General features: G+C 34.7%; 1 protein-coding gene across 1 annotated transcript in view; it reads right to left on the bottom strand.

The window, feature by feature from the left end:
- Positions 1-15,246, bottom strand: part of Cog5 (component of oligomeric golgi complex 5) — a 207,024-nt gene that overhangs the window by 174,332 nt on the left and 17,446 nt on the right. The window contains exon 6 of the mRNA XM_069996235.1: positions 10,729-10,849. Coding sequence (XP_069852336.1) covers positions 10,729-10,849 — 121 coding nt within the window. The remainder of the gene's footprint in view (positions 1-10,728; positions 10,850-15,246) is intronic.

Below are 15,246 nucleotides of genomic sequence, written 5' to 3'. Positions count from 1 at the left end.
GAATATTAATATAGTGGATCTCAACCATTTTGTAACACATGTAAGGGGTCAGTGAAATGGAGTGACAGGTATTTTTAAAAACAGGTTCTCAGGTCATTGGAATATATTTACTCCTTCCTTTATTTCCCAACCTTCAGAGATTCACTAAATAAAAGAAATACACAGACTGGCTGGCTTTCAGAAAAAGTGTCTAGGAGGCTGGGAATGTGCCTTCGTGGTAGAGTGCTTGCCTAGCATGCACGAAGCCCTGGGTTCGATCCCTCAGTACCACATAAACAGAAAAGGCCAGAAGTGGCAATGTGGCTCAAGTGGTAAAGAACAAGCCTTGAGCACAAAGAGGCTCAAGGACAGTACCCAGGCTCTGAGTTCAAGCTCCAGGACTGGGCAGGGAGGAGGAAGAAGGGGCAAGGAGGGAAGTCCAGAAATATTCTCTCCCAACAAAATTCTCAAGAGTAATTATTGGCAGAGAGATGACTATGCACAAGCCATAAATCTGAATAGCTCTCTGAGCTTCAGTAAAAATTAACATCTCTAGAATGTCCCCTACCCTTGTATTTTAACAAACTGTGGCTCTAACAAATTGTGAAATGACAAGCTAAATATTCAATTTTCAAAAACCTTCTTTGCTTGAAATTTCTGATTTTCATTAAAATATTGTTCTACTCTTGACTCAATGATACAGTTAGAGCAGATACAATTTAGAGATAAAAGAAAGAAAAGAAATGAAGTGGTTCTGAACTACATGTTAAGATGCCATACAAATATTTTCTATCCATTAATAAATGAGAAATAAGATGAAAAACTGTTTTTTAAAATACAGTATTTTTCTATTAGTTCCATTTATCTTAAAATATGCTTACTGGTTTTGCAATGCTATTTTTTAATTACAAAAATGTTTCTAAAAATAACAAATAACTAACATCTCAGGACTTAATACATTCACAAAACACCCTGACTACCAAATGGTGGTTACCAAATGCCCTGTTTACTGTAATATATAGGTTACTTTGTAAGCACTAATAAAATCATATCACAAATGATAATTCCTAGTTACTAGAATATATAATTCTGTTATTTTGTAAGCACTAAAAAGACTTACAAAAGAATTTTAAATGGTTCATTACTACAGCCCTCAGCCCTCATACCAAATGTGATGACTTCATAAAACCTTGTATATGCTTTCAAAAGTGGTGGTGCTAAGACATACTTGTTATCTGGCCAACCTCAGTATCCAAGGGAAAATATAAGACTACAAAGAACAAATGGGAAAAGGAGCACATGTACTTGAATGAAAGGAAAGAGCATTTGAAATGAACTTTGAATGACAAATGAGACTGCTGATAACATCACGGCAAGAGGAGCACCATCAGGCAGAGACACAACATGAATGAGCATGAAAACAGTTTCCAGACCAAGAATATGTCTGTATGGCTAGTACTCAGACTATGAATATGGAAAGAGATAAAGCATGAAAGTAGGTTTGTCTCATGTTTTATCAGGCAAAAAGCAATCCCAAAAATAAACCTATGATTTAATCCCTAAATGCAATGAATGCCTTCCTAGTCTTAAACTCTATGTGAAAGCTTCTAATATATATAGATACATAAATATATGTATGCATACATAGTCTCACTTTCTAGAAGCATAATGTAGGCCTTTAATACCTAGACCACTGTAAATTAGAGATCAAGCCAGAAGCTATTAATCTTTCACACATCCATTTCTCTTCCTAAAGTATAATTTCACTTATTTTTATCCTCTGGATTACAGTAGATCCTCCATCAGACTATCTTTGCTGAGACCTAAACAACAACATAATACAGAAAGTAATACAAACAGTGGATGATGGCTCAATATTGTTCTAATATAGAACCAGAGATATTCTGCAAATTATACAGATAGTCTCAAAACTACATCAATAGAAAATTTATACATTGTATTTCTTTCTTACCTAAATCTCGAAAAGAAAGAAAACACTGGAAAATCTAACTGCAAATAGTAAAAAAATAAAATGAAGGAAAAATTAATCCCAAGTTTTTAGAAGGAAAAAAATCAAAGATTTCTATTTGAAATGCAACATAAAATCCATAAAAGACCTGTATCTAAAAGAAAGTATTATGAAATAATGAATACTCCAAATCTGTGGTAAAGGGATAGATTATTCATTGAATGGCACTGGGGAAATAGCTAAACAATAAAAAACCTGAAGTTATATGCTGACCATTCTTAGGGTCACCAAGTCTCACAACTTCAAAAAACACATGTCACATTATATTTCAGGTGACAGTAGATGGTACTACCAAGAACTGTGAGATGTGGTTTCTATGTGTGCAAATAATATCAAAATAATTAGCAGATGGGTTAAAAATAAAATCATAAGAGTACTTAATAAACAAAAAAGATGAATATTTTCATAATAGTTTACTAAGAAATAAAAATAACCCATTAGGTATAAGACTAACAAGTATTAGTAGAAAACTTTTTAACATAGGCATTGATAAAATACCACATATTCTCATTCATATGTGGAAGCTAAAATAGTTAACTTCATCTTAGTAGAGAGTAAAAAAGTGTTCATTAGAGAAGAGAAGGGGAGGTCAGAAAACAGGCACCAAAATGTATTTACAATAGGAATAAGAGGTTTTAGTGTTTTAGTACCTTTCATAACACTGTAAGAAAACTGCAATTTAAACAATTATTTAGTTTATAAAGAATTAGAAGAGTTTGAGGGTTCCCTATATAAGTAACACAACTACATAACTGTGTGTGTGTGTGTGTGTGTGTGTGTGTGTGTGTGTGCGTGCGCGTGCGTGCGCGCACTCAGAACCTAAGCTTTTGTGTTCAGGGATAGAACTCTACCACTTGAACCACAGCTCCACTCCAGCTTTTTACTAACTTTCCTGCCCAGACTGGTTTTGAACTGTGATTCTCAGATCTCATCCTCCTGAGTAGCTAGGAAAACTACAGCAAATACTACAATTTTAGAAATGAAATCTTAAGTAATAAAGGAAATAGGTTCAAAAGGAGTTTCTTAACAGGTCACAGAAATAAATGTGCAAGCAAAGAACCATCTAGCTAAATTCTAAATAGCACAGATTTGCATCTTCCATTTATCTCTATATTTAAATATTCAAATCCAGGAGTACCCAGCATAATTTTACTAACTTATAATACTGAAGCAAAAAGTACATTCATTTCTTCCCCAATATCTATATTACAGCTAGAAACCAAGAGAAAAAGAAGAAATATATTACAGGAAATAAACAAACCTGTTATTTAACCTGATACACATACACTGACAGTAGACAACTGGATTTTCTTTCTTTTTTTTTTTTTTTTTTAATTTGTCAGTCCTGGGGCCTGAACTTTGGGCCTGGGCACAGTCCCTCAGCTCTTCAGCTCAAGGCTAGCACTCTACCACTTGCCATTTCTGGCTTTTTCTGCTTATGTGGTGCTGAGGAATCAAACCCAGGGCCTCATGCATGCAAGGCAAGCACTCTATCATTGAGCCACCTTCCCAGCCTGAGACAACTGAATTTTAAAAGGAGCTGCTATGCTCTTTTTTTTTTTTTTTACACTAACAGCTCATCCAGCTGTTCAAAAAATTCTGAGAAAACTATTAAACATATACATTTTGTAGGGATCTTTTCAGATGGTCTATTAAAAGTAAACTAAAAACTTTTTTTTAAAGTATCTTACTATTGCTCAAAAAATGCTATCACCTTGTGGTAAGACCCATTTAAATGTTCATCTTAATGTTATAATTCAAGACTCTTCTTAGGTTGGGGATGGCCTACTGGTAGAGTACTTGCCTAGCATTCACAAAGCCTTAGGTTTAATTCCTACCATGCATACATATGTACAAACACATGTGCGCGCACACACACACACACACACACACACACAAAATTCTTCTTACAGAAAAGTAAAAAACCAACATTATTTTACTTTTTTAACCATTGCATAAGAGCAACCTGTATGAAAAAGTACATGTAAATATGCAGTAAAATAATTCTGCTTACTCTGTTAGTAATAGTATGAATTTAATTTTGTCAATAATAGTATGAATTTAACATTTGGCTCCCTAATGTCTAATGATGCTAAGCATCTTTCTGTATGAATATCTTTCATAGACATAATGAATATTCTTCAGTAAACTATGTGTTCAAATTTATGTGCCTATTTTTGCCAATTAAGCCTAAAATCAGCTTAAAGTATTTGTGTTCTGAGATATGAGAATTTTTAAATACATTGAGTACAAGAATGTTCTATCAAATATAGACTTCCTGCAAAAATATATTTTAATCTAACAGTATCACTTTAAGAAACCTCAATTTATTTTTTTATTTTTTTATTTTTTTATTTTTTTTGTTGGTCATAGGGCTGAACTCTGGGCCTGGGCGCTGTCCCTCAGCTCTTCAGCTCAAGGCTCGCATCCTACCACTTGAGCCACAGCGCCACTTCCAGATTTTTTCGGCTGATGTGGTGCTGAGGAATCGAACCGAGGGCCTCATGAATGTGAGGCAAGCACTCTACCACTGAGCCACCTTCCCAGCCCAAGAAGCCTCAAATTTTTATAAAGACCAATTTATCAACTTTCTTCTTTGTGATTTATGCTTTGGATAACATCTTAAAAAACATAAAGTCAAAATTATAACATGTTGTATTTCTCCTAATACAAGTGATAGAGTTGTATGTCTTTGTTTATATTTTTAAAATATTTTGTATATTTTAGTTCTATATTTTGGACTGAGATCTACCTGAGCTAAGAATTTATGAAGTGACCTGTGAATACAAGTTTGCTGGTTTGCACATTTAATATACAATTACTGCCCTAACAAATGGGAAGTAGTAATCATGTGTCAAACATCAATTGTTCATATGGGTTCATGTCTATTTCTAGACACTATGATCTTTTCCTTTGATGTAACTGTCATCTCCATGCCTGGATTACTATATGTCTATAATAGGTCTTTAAATCAGGTAGGATTAATCTTCCAGCTTTGTTTTTTCTCTTAAAAATTATTCTGGATATTTAAGGTCAAACTTTAAAAATAAGTATGTCAAGTTCTAAAAGCATTCTCTATTTCAGATTGCAACTATGTTGAATCTATAGATCAATCAGAGAAAAAGCATTTTAATAATATAAAATCTATTAACTATGGATAAGATATATTTAGATTTTTCTTTATTTATTCCTAACAATAGTTTGTAATTTGCAGCTTACTGGTCTTGTACTACTTGTGTATGTGTGCCAGTCCTGGGACTTGAACTCAGGGCCTAGGTGCTTTCACTAAGCTTTGCTCAAGGCTAGCACTTCTACTATTTGAGCCACAGCCTCAATTCCAGCTTCGTTTGGGTGGTAATTGGAGCTGAGAATCTCACAGACTTTTCTGTTCCCACTGGCTTCAAACAGTGATTATTAGAAATTAGCCTCTTGAGTTGCTATTCTCGAATTATGAGTATGAGCCACTGGTACCTGGGTAGTCTTGTATGTTTTTAAAGAAATTTATCCTTAAGTATTTCATGTGTCTTACACTTTTATAAATAGTATTTCTGAACCTCAATTTTCAATTGTGTGTTGACAGAACATATAAAAATAAAACTAGTTGTACACTGATTTAGTATCTTGGAGTCTTGCTAACCACCTTTATTAATTCTAATAGCTTTATCATTAACTCAAACCACACACATACTGATAAGAAGGATTAAAATTAAGACAATAGCAAGTGCTGCCAAAAACATAGGAAGAATTCTCATGCATTAATGCCAGGAATGTAAAATATTCTAAGTACTTCTAAATACATTAATAATTTCTTGAAAACTTAAATGTGATCACCTATCATATGATCTATACATTCTACTCCTAGGTATTTAACCAAGAGAAATGAAAAGATACAAAGATTTGTATGTAGAAGTTAATAGTACTAAATGTATAATATCTCAAAATAACTCATAGGTCCTTCTAGGATGAATGAGTAAGCTAGCATTTATACGTCAATAGAACACTAGTTTACAATTAAAAGTGATAAGCTATTGATGCACACAAATTTCAGTATTTATGTCCATTTCAAAATAATTACATTGATTGTAAGAAACTAAACAAAGCACATACCTAGTACAATTCCCAAGTATGATTCCAAATGCAGGCACTGGTGACTCATGCCTTTAATCTTAGCTACTTAGGAGGCTGAGATTGGGAGGACAGTGATTCAAGGTAGAAAAATCCTTGATATCCTTCTTTAAACAACTGTTGGATGTGGTGGTGCACAGTTATCCTAGTTATGATGAAATCTAAAATTGGTAGATCAAAGCTTAGGCAAAGAACCTATCTCAAAAGCAGGTTGAGCTAACTAAAGAGTATGCTGAGGATGAGGATGAATATGATTGAAGTCATTTGTTTGCATATATGGAAACTGAATAAAGAAACCTGTTGAAATTGTTTCAGGAAGGACCAGGAGGTAGATTACATATAATATATATGCATATAATTTATATATACTACAAATAACATAATTATATACATTTTTATATATACATATATAATGTTTATGGAAATGTTACAATGAAATCCCATTGTATAACTAATGTATATTAACTAAAAATAACCAGTGCCAAAAAGAGAGCTGGAGGCATGACTTGAATACAGAACACCTGCTTAGAAAGTGTAAGACCTGAATTCAAACCTTAGTTCTACCAAAAAAATAAATAAATAAAAAGATATGAAGTAGGTGCTAGTGGCTCACACCTTGTAATTCTAGCTACTCAGGAAGCTGAGGTCTGAGGATTATGGTTTGAAGCCAGCCTGGGAAGGAAATTACATGACATATGAGACTCTTATCTGCGATAAACTACTCAGAAAAAGCCAGAAGTGGAGCTGTGGTTCAAGTGGTAGAGCACGAGCCTTGAGAAAAATAATCTCAGGGACAGTGCTCAGGCCCTAAATTCAAGCCCCAGGATTGACAGGAGGGAACAAAAGGTATGATTCCATTTTATATTTTTTTAAAAAAATCTTTAAAGTGGAAGACAATCTTTTATGACAGAGTAAATCAGTAAATGTTTGCAGAAGAATTACTAAGAGATCTGAGGAAACATTAGAGGAAGATAGTATGTTCACTTCTTTGTTACTAGTAATGTTTCACACCAAAACTAAGTTTCAAAATTTCACTTAGACCAGGAAGAAAAAAAGGAAGGAGGGAGGAGAGAAGAAAAAGAAGTTCTAAGGAAGTTAGGAAAGGAAGGAAGAAAAGGATAGAGGACGGGGGGGGGGGGGCAGAGAGAGGGGAAAAAGGAAGGGATGTAGGGAGTGAGAGAGGGAGGCAGGAAATTGTCTTAAATTGATACAGGCTGAGGGCACTTATCCAAAAATGCTTGGAACCAGAATGATTTAGGCTTAGGATTTTATTTTCGTATACATACTAAAAAAATCCTGGGACTGAATCAAAATTGTAGCATAAAGTTCATTTCTCTTTCATATACACAGCACATAAGGTAATTTTATACAGCCCGTGAGATACTTGTCTTTTGACTTCAACACACTACAAGAGGTCAAGTAAGGAAAGTGTCTGCCTATACATGCAATGACAAATCTTTCCAGTATAAACTAGCTCTAGTAAAGTCTCTATACTGCCTGTGTTCAGGGATACACTAGGGAGTTCTCCCCAGTGCTCTCCTTACGTGGTACAATTAAAATACTTTCACTTACTTCCTCATGGGATTACTAGCTTTGCACCCACCTACTGGGTTCAATTATATAACAAGAAGTAGAACCACACAGATGCAAGCATAAATAATATTACAGATGCTCCAGCCACAGAAATGTAATTTGATGTGTACATATAAAACCGGAATAGTGACTATCACTTTTATTAAAATATTAATTTTAAACACAGAAAATTTATTTTTCCCCTTTTTAGCTATCAATGCTAAGACTGAAACCACAGGGGTAAAATACAAACTATGATGGTTTTACTAATCATAATAAATCATACTTAATCTGCCTGGCTTTAAAATTTTAAATTAAATTACCTACACTGAGATAATTCTACCATGAACTACATTTTCTTAAAACCTTTTTAATATTTAATACTTAAAAAGGCTTTGAGTATAGTCATCACCATATTACTACAATAACAGCTTTAAGGAATATAGCATCTGTCGATTCTAGAAGATAATGACAATAATAAAAAAACTAGCTATTTTTAATATGATGGATTGTTAGTGATAAACACAATAAACCTTAGAATTGTTTATCCATGTTTAATAACCTATTGTCCTACAGATCATTTTTGAAAAGTAAAAATTCAGTGTGATTAAGCAAATTGATATAAAGCAAGTTGATACTAAGATTTTTGCACTCCTATGTTTAGATCGTACTGTGAAATAATATTCAAGTATTACTCACTGCTTTAAAATTTAACTTTTTATATGGTATGTGCTCAGTATACTAAATATCAGCCCAGGAATAAGCCAAAGACAAGCCTATATTTGAACATTATACAACTGAAATGTTCAAGCATTACTTGTTTAGGATCATACATTTCTTCCATCAGTGAAAATATAGCACATGCATTACAACATGACTGTGTAACTGAAATCTCAAAGACAGGAAAATTTAGAAAGAACACCTAAGCCAGACACTGGTGGCTCAAACCTGTAATCCTAGCTACTCAGGAGGCTGAGATTTGAGGACTGTGGTTCAAAGTCAGTCCAGGCAGCAAAGTCCATAAGACTATTATCTACAATTAACTACCCAAAAACTGGAAGTAGACCTTGTGGTTTAAAGTGGTAGAGTGACAGCCTTGAGCAAACAAGCTCAGGGACAGCCCCCAGGACCTGAGTTCAAGCCCCATAACCAACAACAACAAAAAAAGAACACCTCATACACATTATTGTGAAGTTATTTTCACGTAACTACTGTCAAAGTACACTACCAAAAGTAAATAGACCTGATATTTCAGGTGTAAATAATCAAAAACCTTCTGAATCTATAGAAAGTACAATGTAACTAGCATGGAGGTACATGACTGTAATCTCAGCTACTCAGGAGGGTAGATATGAGAAAGAATACAGTTCCAGGCCAACCCAAGGCTCCATATCTAAACCAATAATCCAGGTGTGGTGGTACACCCCTGTAATCCCAGCTAGTCAGATGGAATAGGTAGAAAGACTGTAGTTTGGACTGGTTTCAGGCAAAAATAAGACCCCATCTGAAAAATAACTAAGAGAATAAAAATGAATGAGTATGTTCTCAAGTGGTAGACACCTGTCTAGCAAGTGCAAGGCTCTGAGTTGAAATCCTACATAATACCAGGGAGAAAAAAAAAAAGTACCAGCACTATCCACTTCAGAAAAATTACCATGTAAAGAAGAAAAGGACAAAGCCTGATTAAAACACAGGTGTTGGGCATTCTATATAGATCCACTAGCTATTCAAAATTTTCCCTGAAAAATTATGAACTGATGCACTGTGGACCTCAAAGCTTGTTAACAGTCAAAAACATAAACACTAAACCTGCTGTCAAGTACCTATTCTCTAAGTGACTGAAAAAAGAACGAGCAAATAGCTAGAAACATGGCTCTAGTGGGAGACACCTGCCTAGGCAGTACAAGGCTCTTATTTCAAACCCAAGTGCCACCAAAACAAAACCTGCAAAAGTTTCGTAAATGAACAAATAAAGAATCCTAGGCATAACATCAACATGAAAATTTTCACCTAAAAAAAATCATTTCTCCTGAAAACCTATACACAAATGTTTCAGCAGTGTATTCATTATTGCCAAAACTGAAAAAAACATAAATGTCCTATAAGGAATGAATTAATAAACAACCTTTATATCTATAAACTAGTATTTTGGCATATACATAGTAGAAAACTATTGGTACTCCCTGTAAGGTCCATTCCTGGACGGCGAACAGACCTCGCCCAGTACCTGCGTTACCTAGGCAACTGGGACACCTGGAAGAGGTCACATCTGCATCCACTGAGGTCACATCTTAATCTGATGTGGCCACACCTTTCTCCCACCTGATCCCACTTCCCTTTACCTGGACACACCTTTCCCGCGCCCCCCCCCCCCCCCGCCCCTACCCTATATAAGGCCTAACCCGGGGCCAGATGCCCTCTTTTGCCAGCTCTCTTTTGCCAGCCGCGTGGAATGCCAATCTTGTCTGGTCCCAGCAAGTCTACTGAATAAACCTACCCCTTACCTGAATACTACGTGCATGGTGCTTACTCGGCTACCTCTTTTTAAAAACCTAACACTCCCAACATATTGAATTATGAAGCTGAATGAACAAGCCACCCTCAAAAGGTTAAATACTTAATCATTCCATTTATGTGATACTCTTATTAAGACAAAACTACAATGATAGAGAAAAAATCTGGTCGGGGGAGGGGGACAAGTGTGATCATAAAGTGATGTGTGAATACTGGAGATGATGGATCTGCACTGTACAAGTGTGGTGGTGCTGACATAAATCTATATAAGTGAAATTTTAAACACCTCTTTGTGGAAAGGAGCCACTTATACTATGTGATAACTTTTCAAATCAAACAGCATTTCCAAAAGACAAACTACCTTTACTTATCCATTCTGTGAAGTATGACAATGTTCTACCCAGTCAATTTTTTATTTGTTCTTCAAGATTGTTAATGGAGAGAACATAGTTAATAAATCAAGTAATATCTTCAAACCTCTACAAATATTTTAATCACAAAGGACTTACCAAGTTCATTGAGACTCTGTGCAGCTTTTGTTATCTCTCTGCTTCCCCCTTGCAGTTGTCCTTGGAGTCTCTTACTGAGATACAAAATGCGAATAATTCTCCGAAGCATATCACAAGCAACCTGTTCACAGAACACAACATTATAAGTAGTAAGTTAACCCATGAAGTTTCATTGTCCTTACTGTTGATATGTGAATCTGTCCATTTGCAGATGCTAAAGATTCATTCATGCTTTTTTTGTTTCTCACCCATTAAAAAAACCTAAATAATCATTCCTTAGAAATATCAAATCTCCCAGGAAACACCCAGAAGTGCCATACCTTTACAAGAAAGTAAATTTTTATCCCAAGGGGAGATAATCTGAATAGAGATACTATAGAACCTAGATTCTTTGCGGTCTCAAACCAGTTTTTTTTCTCCAATGATTCTCAGTTTTGACCGCACATTAAATTTAGGTGGACAGGTTTTTAAATTCCAATTAAATCAGTTTTACACCAAAGTGATATCAATGTACAGACCACGGTGGACAACTTGTATGCTAGGCTTCCGACTACTACTGCCTCCAGTTCTAGTTTCTCTTTTCTCAGTGCCCCAGGGAGTAGCCTTAAACTTCTCCAAACTTTACTAATCATTAAAAAGTAATCATGACTACTTCAGTTTTCCCAATGGTTTTCTAACAATAAATAACAAAAGATTTTACTGAAACAAAAAACTCACTTTCATGCCACCTCTTATTTCCTTTTCCTTCCCAGATCTAGTATTGAACCTTAACCTACTTAAGTCTATTCAGAGTAAAATTAAAAACAATAAAAACTTAAATATTTCAGGATACTTTACAACAGAAGCTGTATTCAGAGTTTTCCTGGGGAGAGGGAGGTGAAGGGAGCAGATGGGGTGACCAACACATCATGATCTTTATTTAGCTTCAGTAATGATAACAAAGCAAAGATAACAAAGCAAATGCTGCCGCTTACCACTATCTTTAAGATCTAGCTTTCATTCTCTATGAAATTCATCCTGCCACATTTGTCTCCTCAAAACCAGTTTTAAGCCAGGCACTAGTGGCTCACACTTCTTAATCCTAGTTACTCAAAAGGCTGAGATCTGATGATTGCTGTTTAAAGCCAGAGTAGGCAGGAAAGCCTGTGAGACTCTTCATCTGCAAGTAACTAAAAAAGCTAGAAGTGGAGCTATGGCTAGAGTAGTAGCTTTGAGCAAAGGAATGCTCAATGACAGTACCCAGGCCCTGAGTTCTAGCCCTAGGACCAGCACACATGCGCGCGCGTGCGCGTGCGCGCGCACGCGCACACACACACACACACACACACACACGTTTTAAGCACTGCAGCCCTCTTATTAAGAATTTTTAATGTTTCTCTATTTAGATTATGTTAAATCTTCTGAGAACAGCATTCAATAAAATCTTCTGTCAACAATTCTTAGCTAATCCATAAGGCATCAACTTTCACCATTTCCCAACGTAGTTGCCTTTTCTGCCATTAATTTCCTTTCCTTGTTTCTTATGGTAGTTTTATGATACAAATAGGCAACTGTGATAACAACCAAAAGTTCATCATACTTTGCCTTCCCATTTCAAAAAACACTATCTTTTTATGGTAGTAACTTACTTACTTTTACCTACCATTTTAGATTTTCTTTTATTAATTTATGTATTTATGGCATTGCTGGCAAATCAAAGGGCCTTCCACATAGTAGTCAAGTACTCTACCACTGAGCTACATTCTCAGCCCTCACATTTTTATCACTGAAATATAGATATACAAGGTTTCCTCACCATTTTCTTTCAATTTCAATTTGTTTAATACCTTAAATCATCTGACCTACATGGTTTCCCATGGAATGTGTTTTGTTTACTGTATTCCCATACAGAGGTTTAATAAGGTTGTTATTCTTGTATATTTCACATAAATTAGTAGGTGGGTGTAGGTAGCTTCATCAGCTTCAGGTTTAATATTTTGGCAAGGTTAATCATTAGGTAGTGGTATATTTGTAACACAAGTATGATTTTCACTTTTTTGCTTGTTAGCAGACACATATTACATGTCAAAACCCATTAATCACCTAAGTAATTGCAAAATGTGATATTCAAATTCTACTGCTTCATCTTTATTAACTAATAGATGAAACGTCTCAGCAAAAGAAACTTTAACTTCATCTACTATTTGTTTGCCCAGGGATGGTATTCAGAGAGAAAAGTAAGAATAAATACATAGGAGGTTAAGCCTCAGCACCACCACAAAAAAAAAAAATATTTGACTTTTTTTCCCTTTGGTTTATCAGTTTTCAAAAGGAAGGATTTTCAAATATCTACCAATGATGAACAATTAGTGTAGTCTGAGTATTGTTTGGGGGTTTTTTCCATCATTATAAATGCTGTGAATATGAGGAATGCTAATTTAATGCAGCTCAAATACTTATCTGATGTTCTAGTTGTCTGATTTTTGGCTAGTGGGAAACCTAGAGAGTGAACAATTTTATCATGTGCCTGGTCTAAAAGATTTATCATGATTTAACTTTCGGGCTAAGGACTGGGAAGGTGGCTTAGTGGTAGAGTCCTTGCCTTGCATGCGTGAGGCCCTGGATTCAATTCCTCAGTACCACAAAAGCAGAAAAAGCCGAAGTAGCACTGTGGCTCAAGTAGTAGAGCACTAGCCTTGAGCTGAAGAGGTAAGGGACAGCGCCCAAGCCAAGAGTTCAGTCTAAATCTGCAATATCTGTTACCCTAGAACATATTCAAGTTGATTCCTGAGACACCTTGTCATAGACCCAATGGTCATGCTGATCTATACTTCTTGGCATCTGGTACAAAAATGTTTGAAGATAACCTCATATATTTCATGCCACAGACTTAAAATCATAGAAGTCCCGATTTCTTTTGGGAGGAAACAGAATTTCAAGAGTATATTCTGGAAACCAGTCTTGTTCACTTCTAGGCCCTTTCTTTAGACATAGCCAAGAAATATCAGAATTAAAATATGGCATAAATATTCATTGACAATTCAGTAATACACAGAAAATATTCTTGGATTAACATTATACATATACACACACATATATATGTATAAAGCATAGATATATAAGACTTGTACTATTTTAAAATAAAGTTAAAATACCTCAAGTTCATGTTGATATTTCCAAATAAAAATCAAATGTACAGAGTGTTAATTTAACCTTCTAGTTTACATCTGCATATTATTTCTTCCACTAAAATTGTTGGTTCTTAAAGACAAGGAAGAATTCAAAGTAATTCCCTTGCATGGAGACAAGAGTTAAAACTGTAAAATATTCCATTTGCTTTGCTGTACAATATATACAGAAAAAGCTAATTACCAAAAATACCATAACAAAAATGTAATTGCTGAAAATAGCTAATAGGCACATGCTCTCACATTTTTTTCCATGTAAATTGTCTATAACAAACCATTTTGTAGACTTTATTTACTACTACTTTATTTACTACTAGTCCTAACAGTACAGGTCCTTAAATTACTATTTTTCTAATCATTTGTGTTGTCTGAAATACATTATCTAGAATATTCCTAAAAAATAGTTTAGGAAAATAGTATTCCTTGAATTCTTGTATGTTGCTATAGGAGTCTCTATACTTGAAATCCATTTAATTGTCCTATCAATTATTGATAGCTGCATAAGAAACAAGCATAAAATTTAGCAGTTGAAACTTCTACTCTCTGTGAATCAGGAATTTAGGAAGGATTCAGCCAGTATAATAATTCAAGTCTATAATCTTAGCTACTTGGGAGGCAGGGAACAGAAGGATCAAGATCCCATCTCAACCAAAAAAAGCCGGGTATGGTAGTACACATCTGTAGAAAACATAAATAGGGGAAGAGCAGTCCATACTAGCCAGAGTATAACCACAAAACCATATTCAAAATGGGCAGGAGTGTGGCTCAAGTTGTAAAGCAACTGTCTGGCAAGCACAAGGACATTAGTTCTATCAGGGAAAAGAAAAACAAAGGGAAAAAAAGAATTTTGGAAAGTTTCAATTGCTCCATTTAGAATCACTTACTATGGTGAATAACAAGATAAAAAGAAAATTTATCAAGAAAGCTATTGTATATTTTTACACATTAAAAGTTTTTAAAAGCTAAGAGTTGAGGATTTTAAAAACTCAAATTTTCATCAATAATGTTTATTTAAATTTTCTAGGTAAAGGATAAAAAGCTCTTCAAATGTTTTTTTCTCTGAAAAAATGAGGTAATTCATAAGCAAACACTATTACTAAACTAAGACAAGATAATCCTTGGGATGATAATTAAATTCAAGTGATATATTCATGTATATAAATGAAGCCAGAGACTTCTGCTTTGGGCAAATAAAAAAGGCTTTATGGAAAGTGAAAGTGAAATAAGGATTAAAAAAAAGATTTAAAAGTACATTTTTTTCTAATTGGAGATATAATCATAGAAACTTATGCTCAAGGCAAAAATATTCCTCCTAGCTATTTCTTGCTTTCCTATACCATATGCACTAAAA

This window comes from Dipodomys merriami, unplaced genomic scaffold (genome assembly GCF_024711535.1).
Source record: "Dipodomys merriami isolate MVZ:Mamm:240054 unplaced genomic scaffold, mDipMer1.0.p SCAF_5, whole genome shotgun sequence".
NCBI lineage: Eukaryota > Metazoa > Chordata > Mammalia > Rodentia > Heteromyidae > Dipodomys > Dipodomys merriami.
Note: the sequence above shows the minus strand (reverse complement) of the source record. Positions and strands in the feature narration are given on the sequence as shown.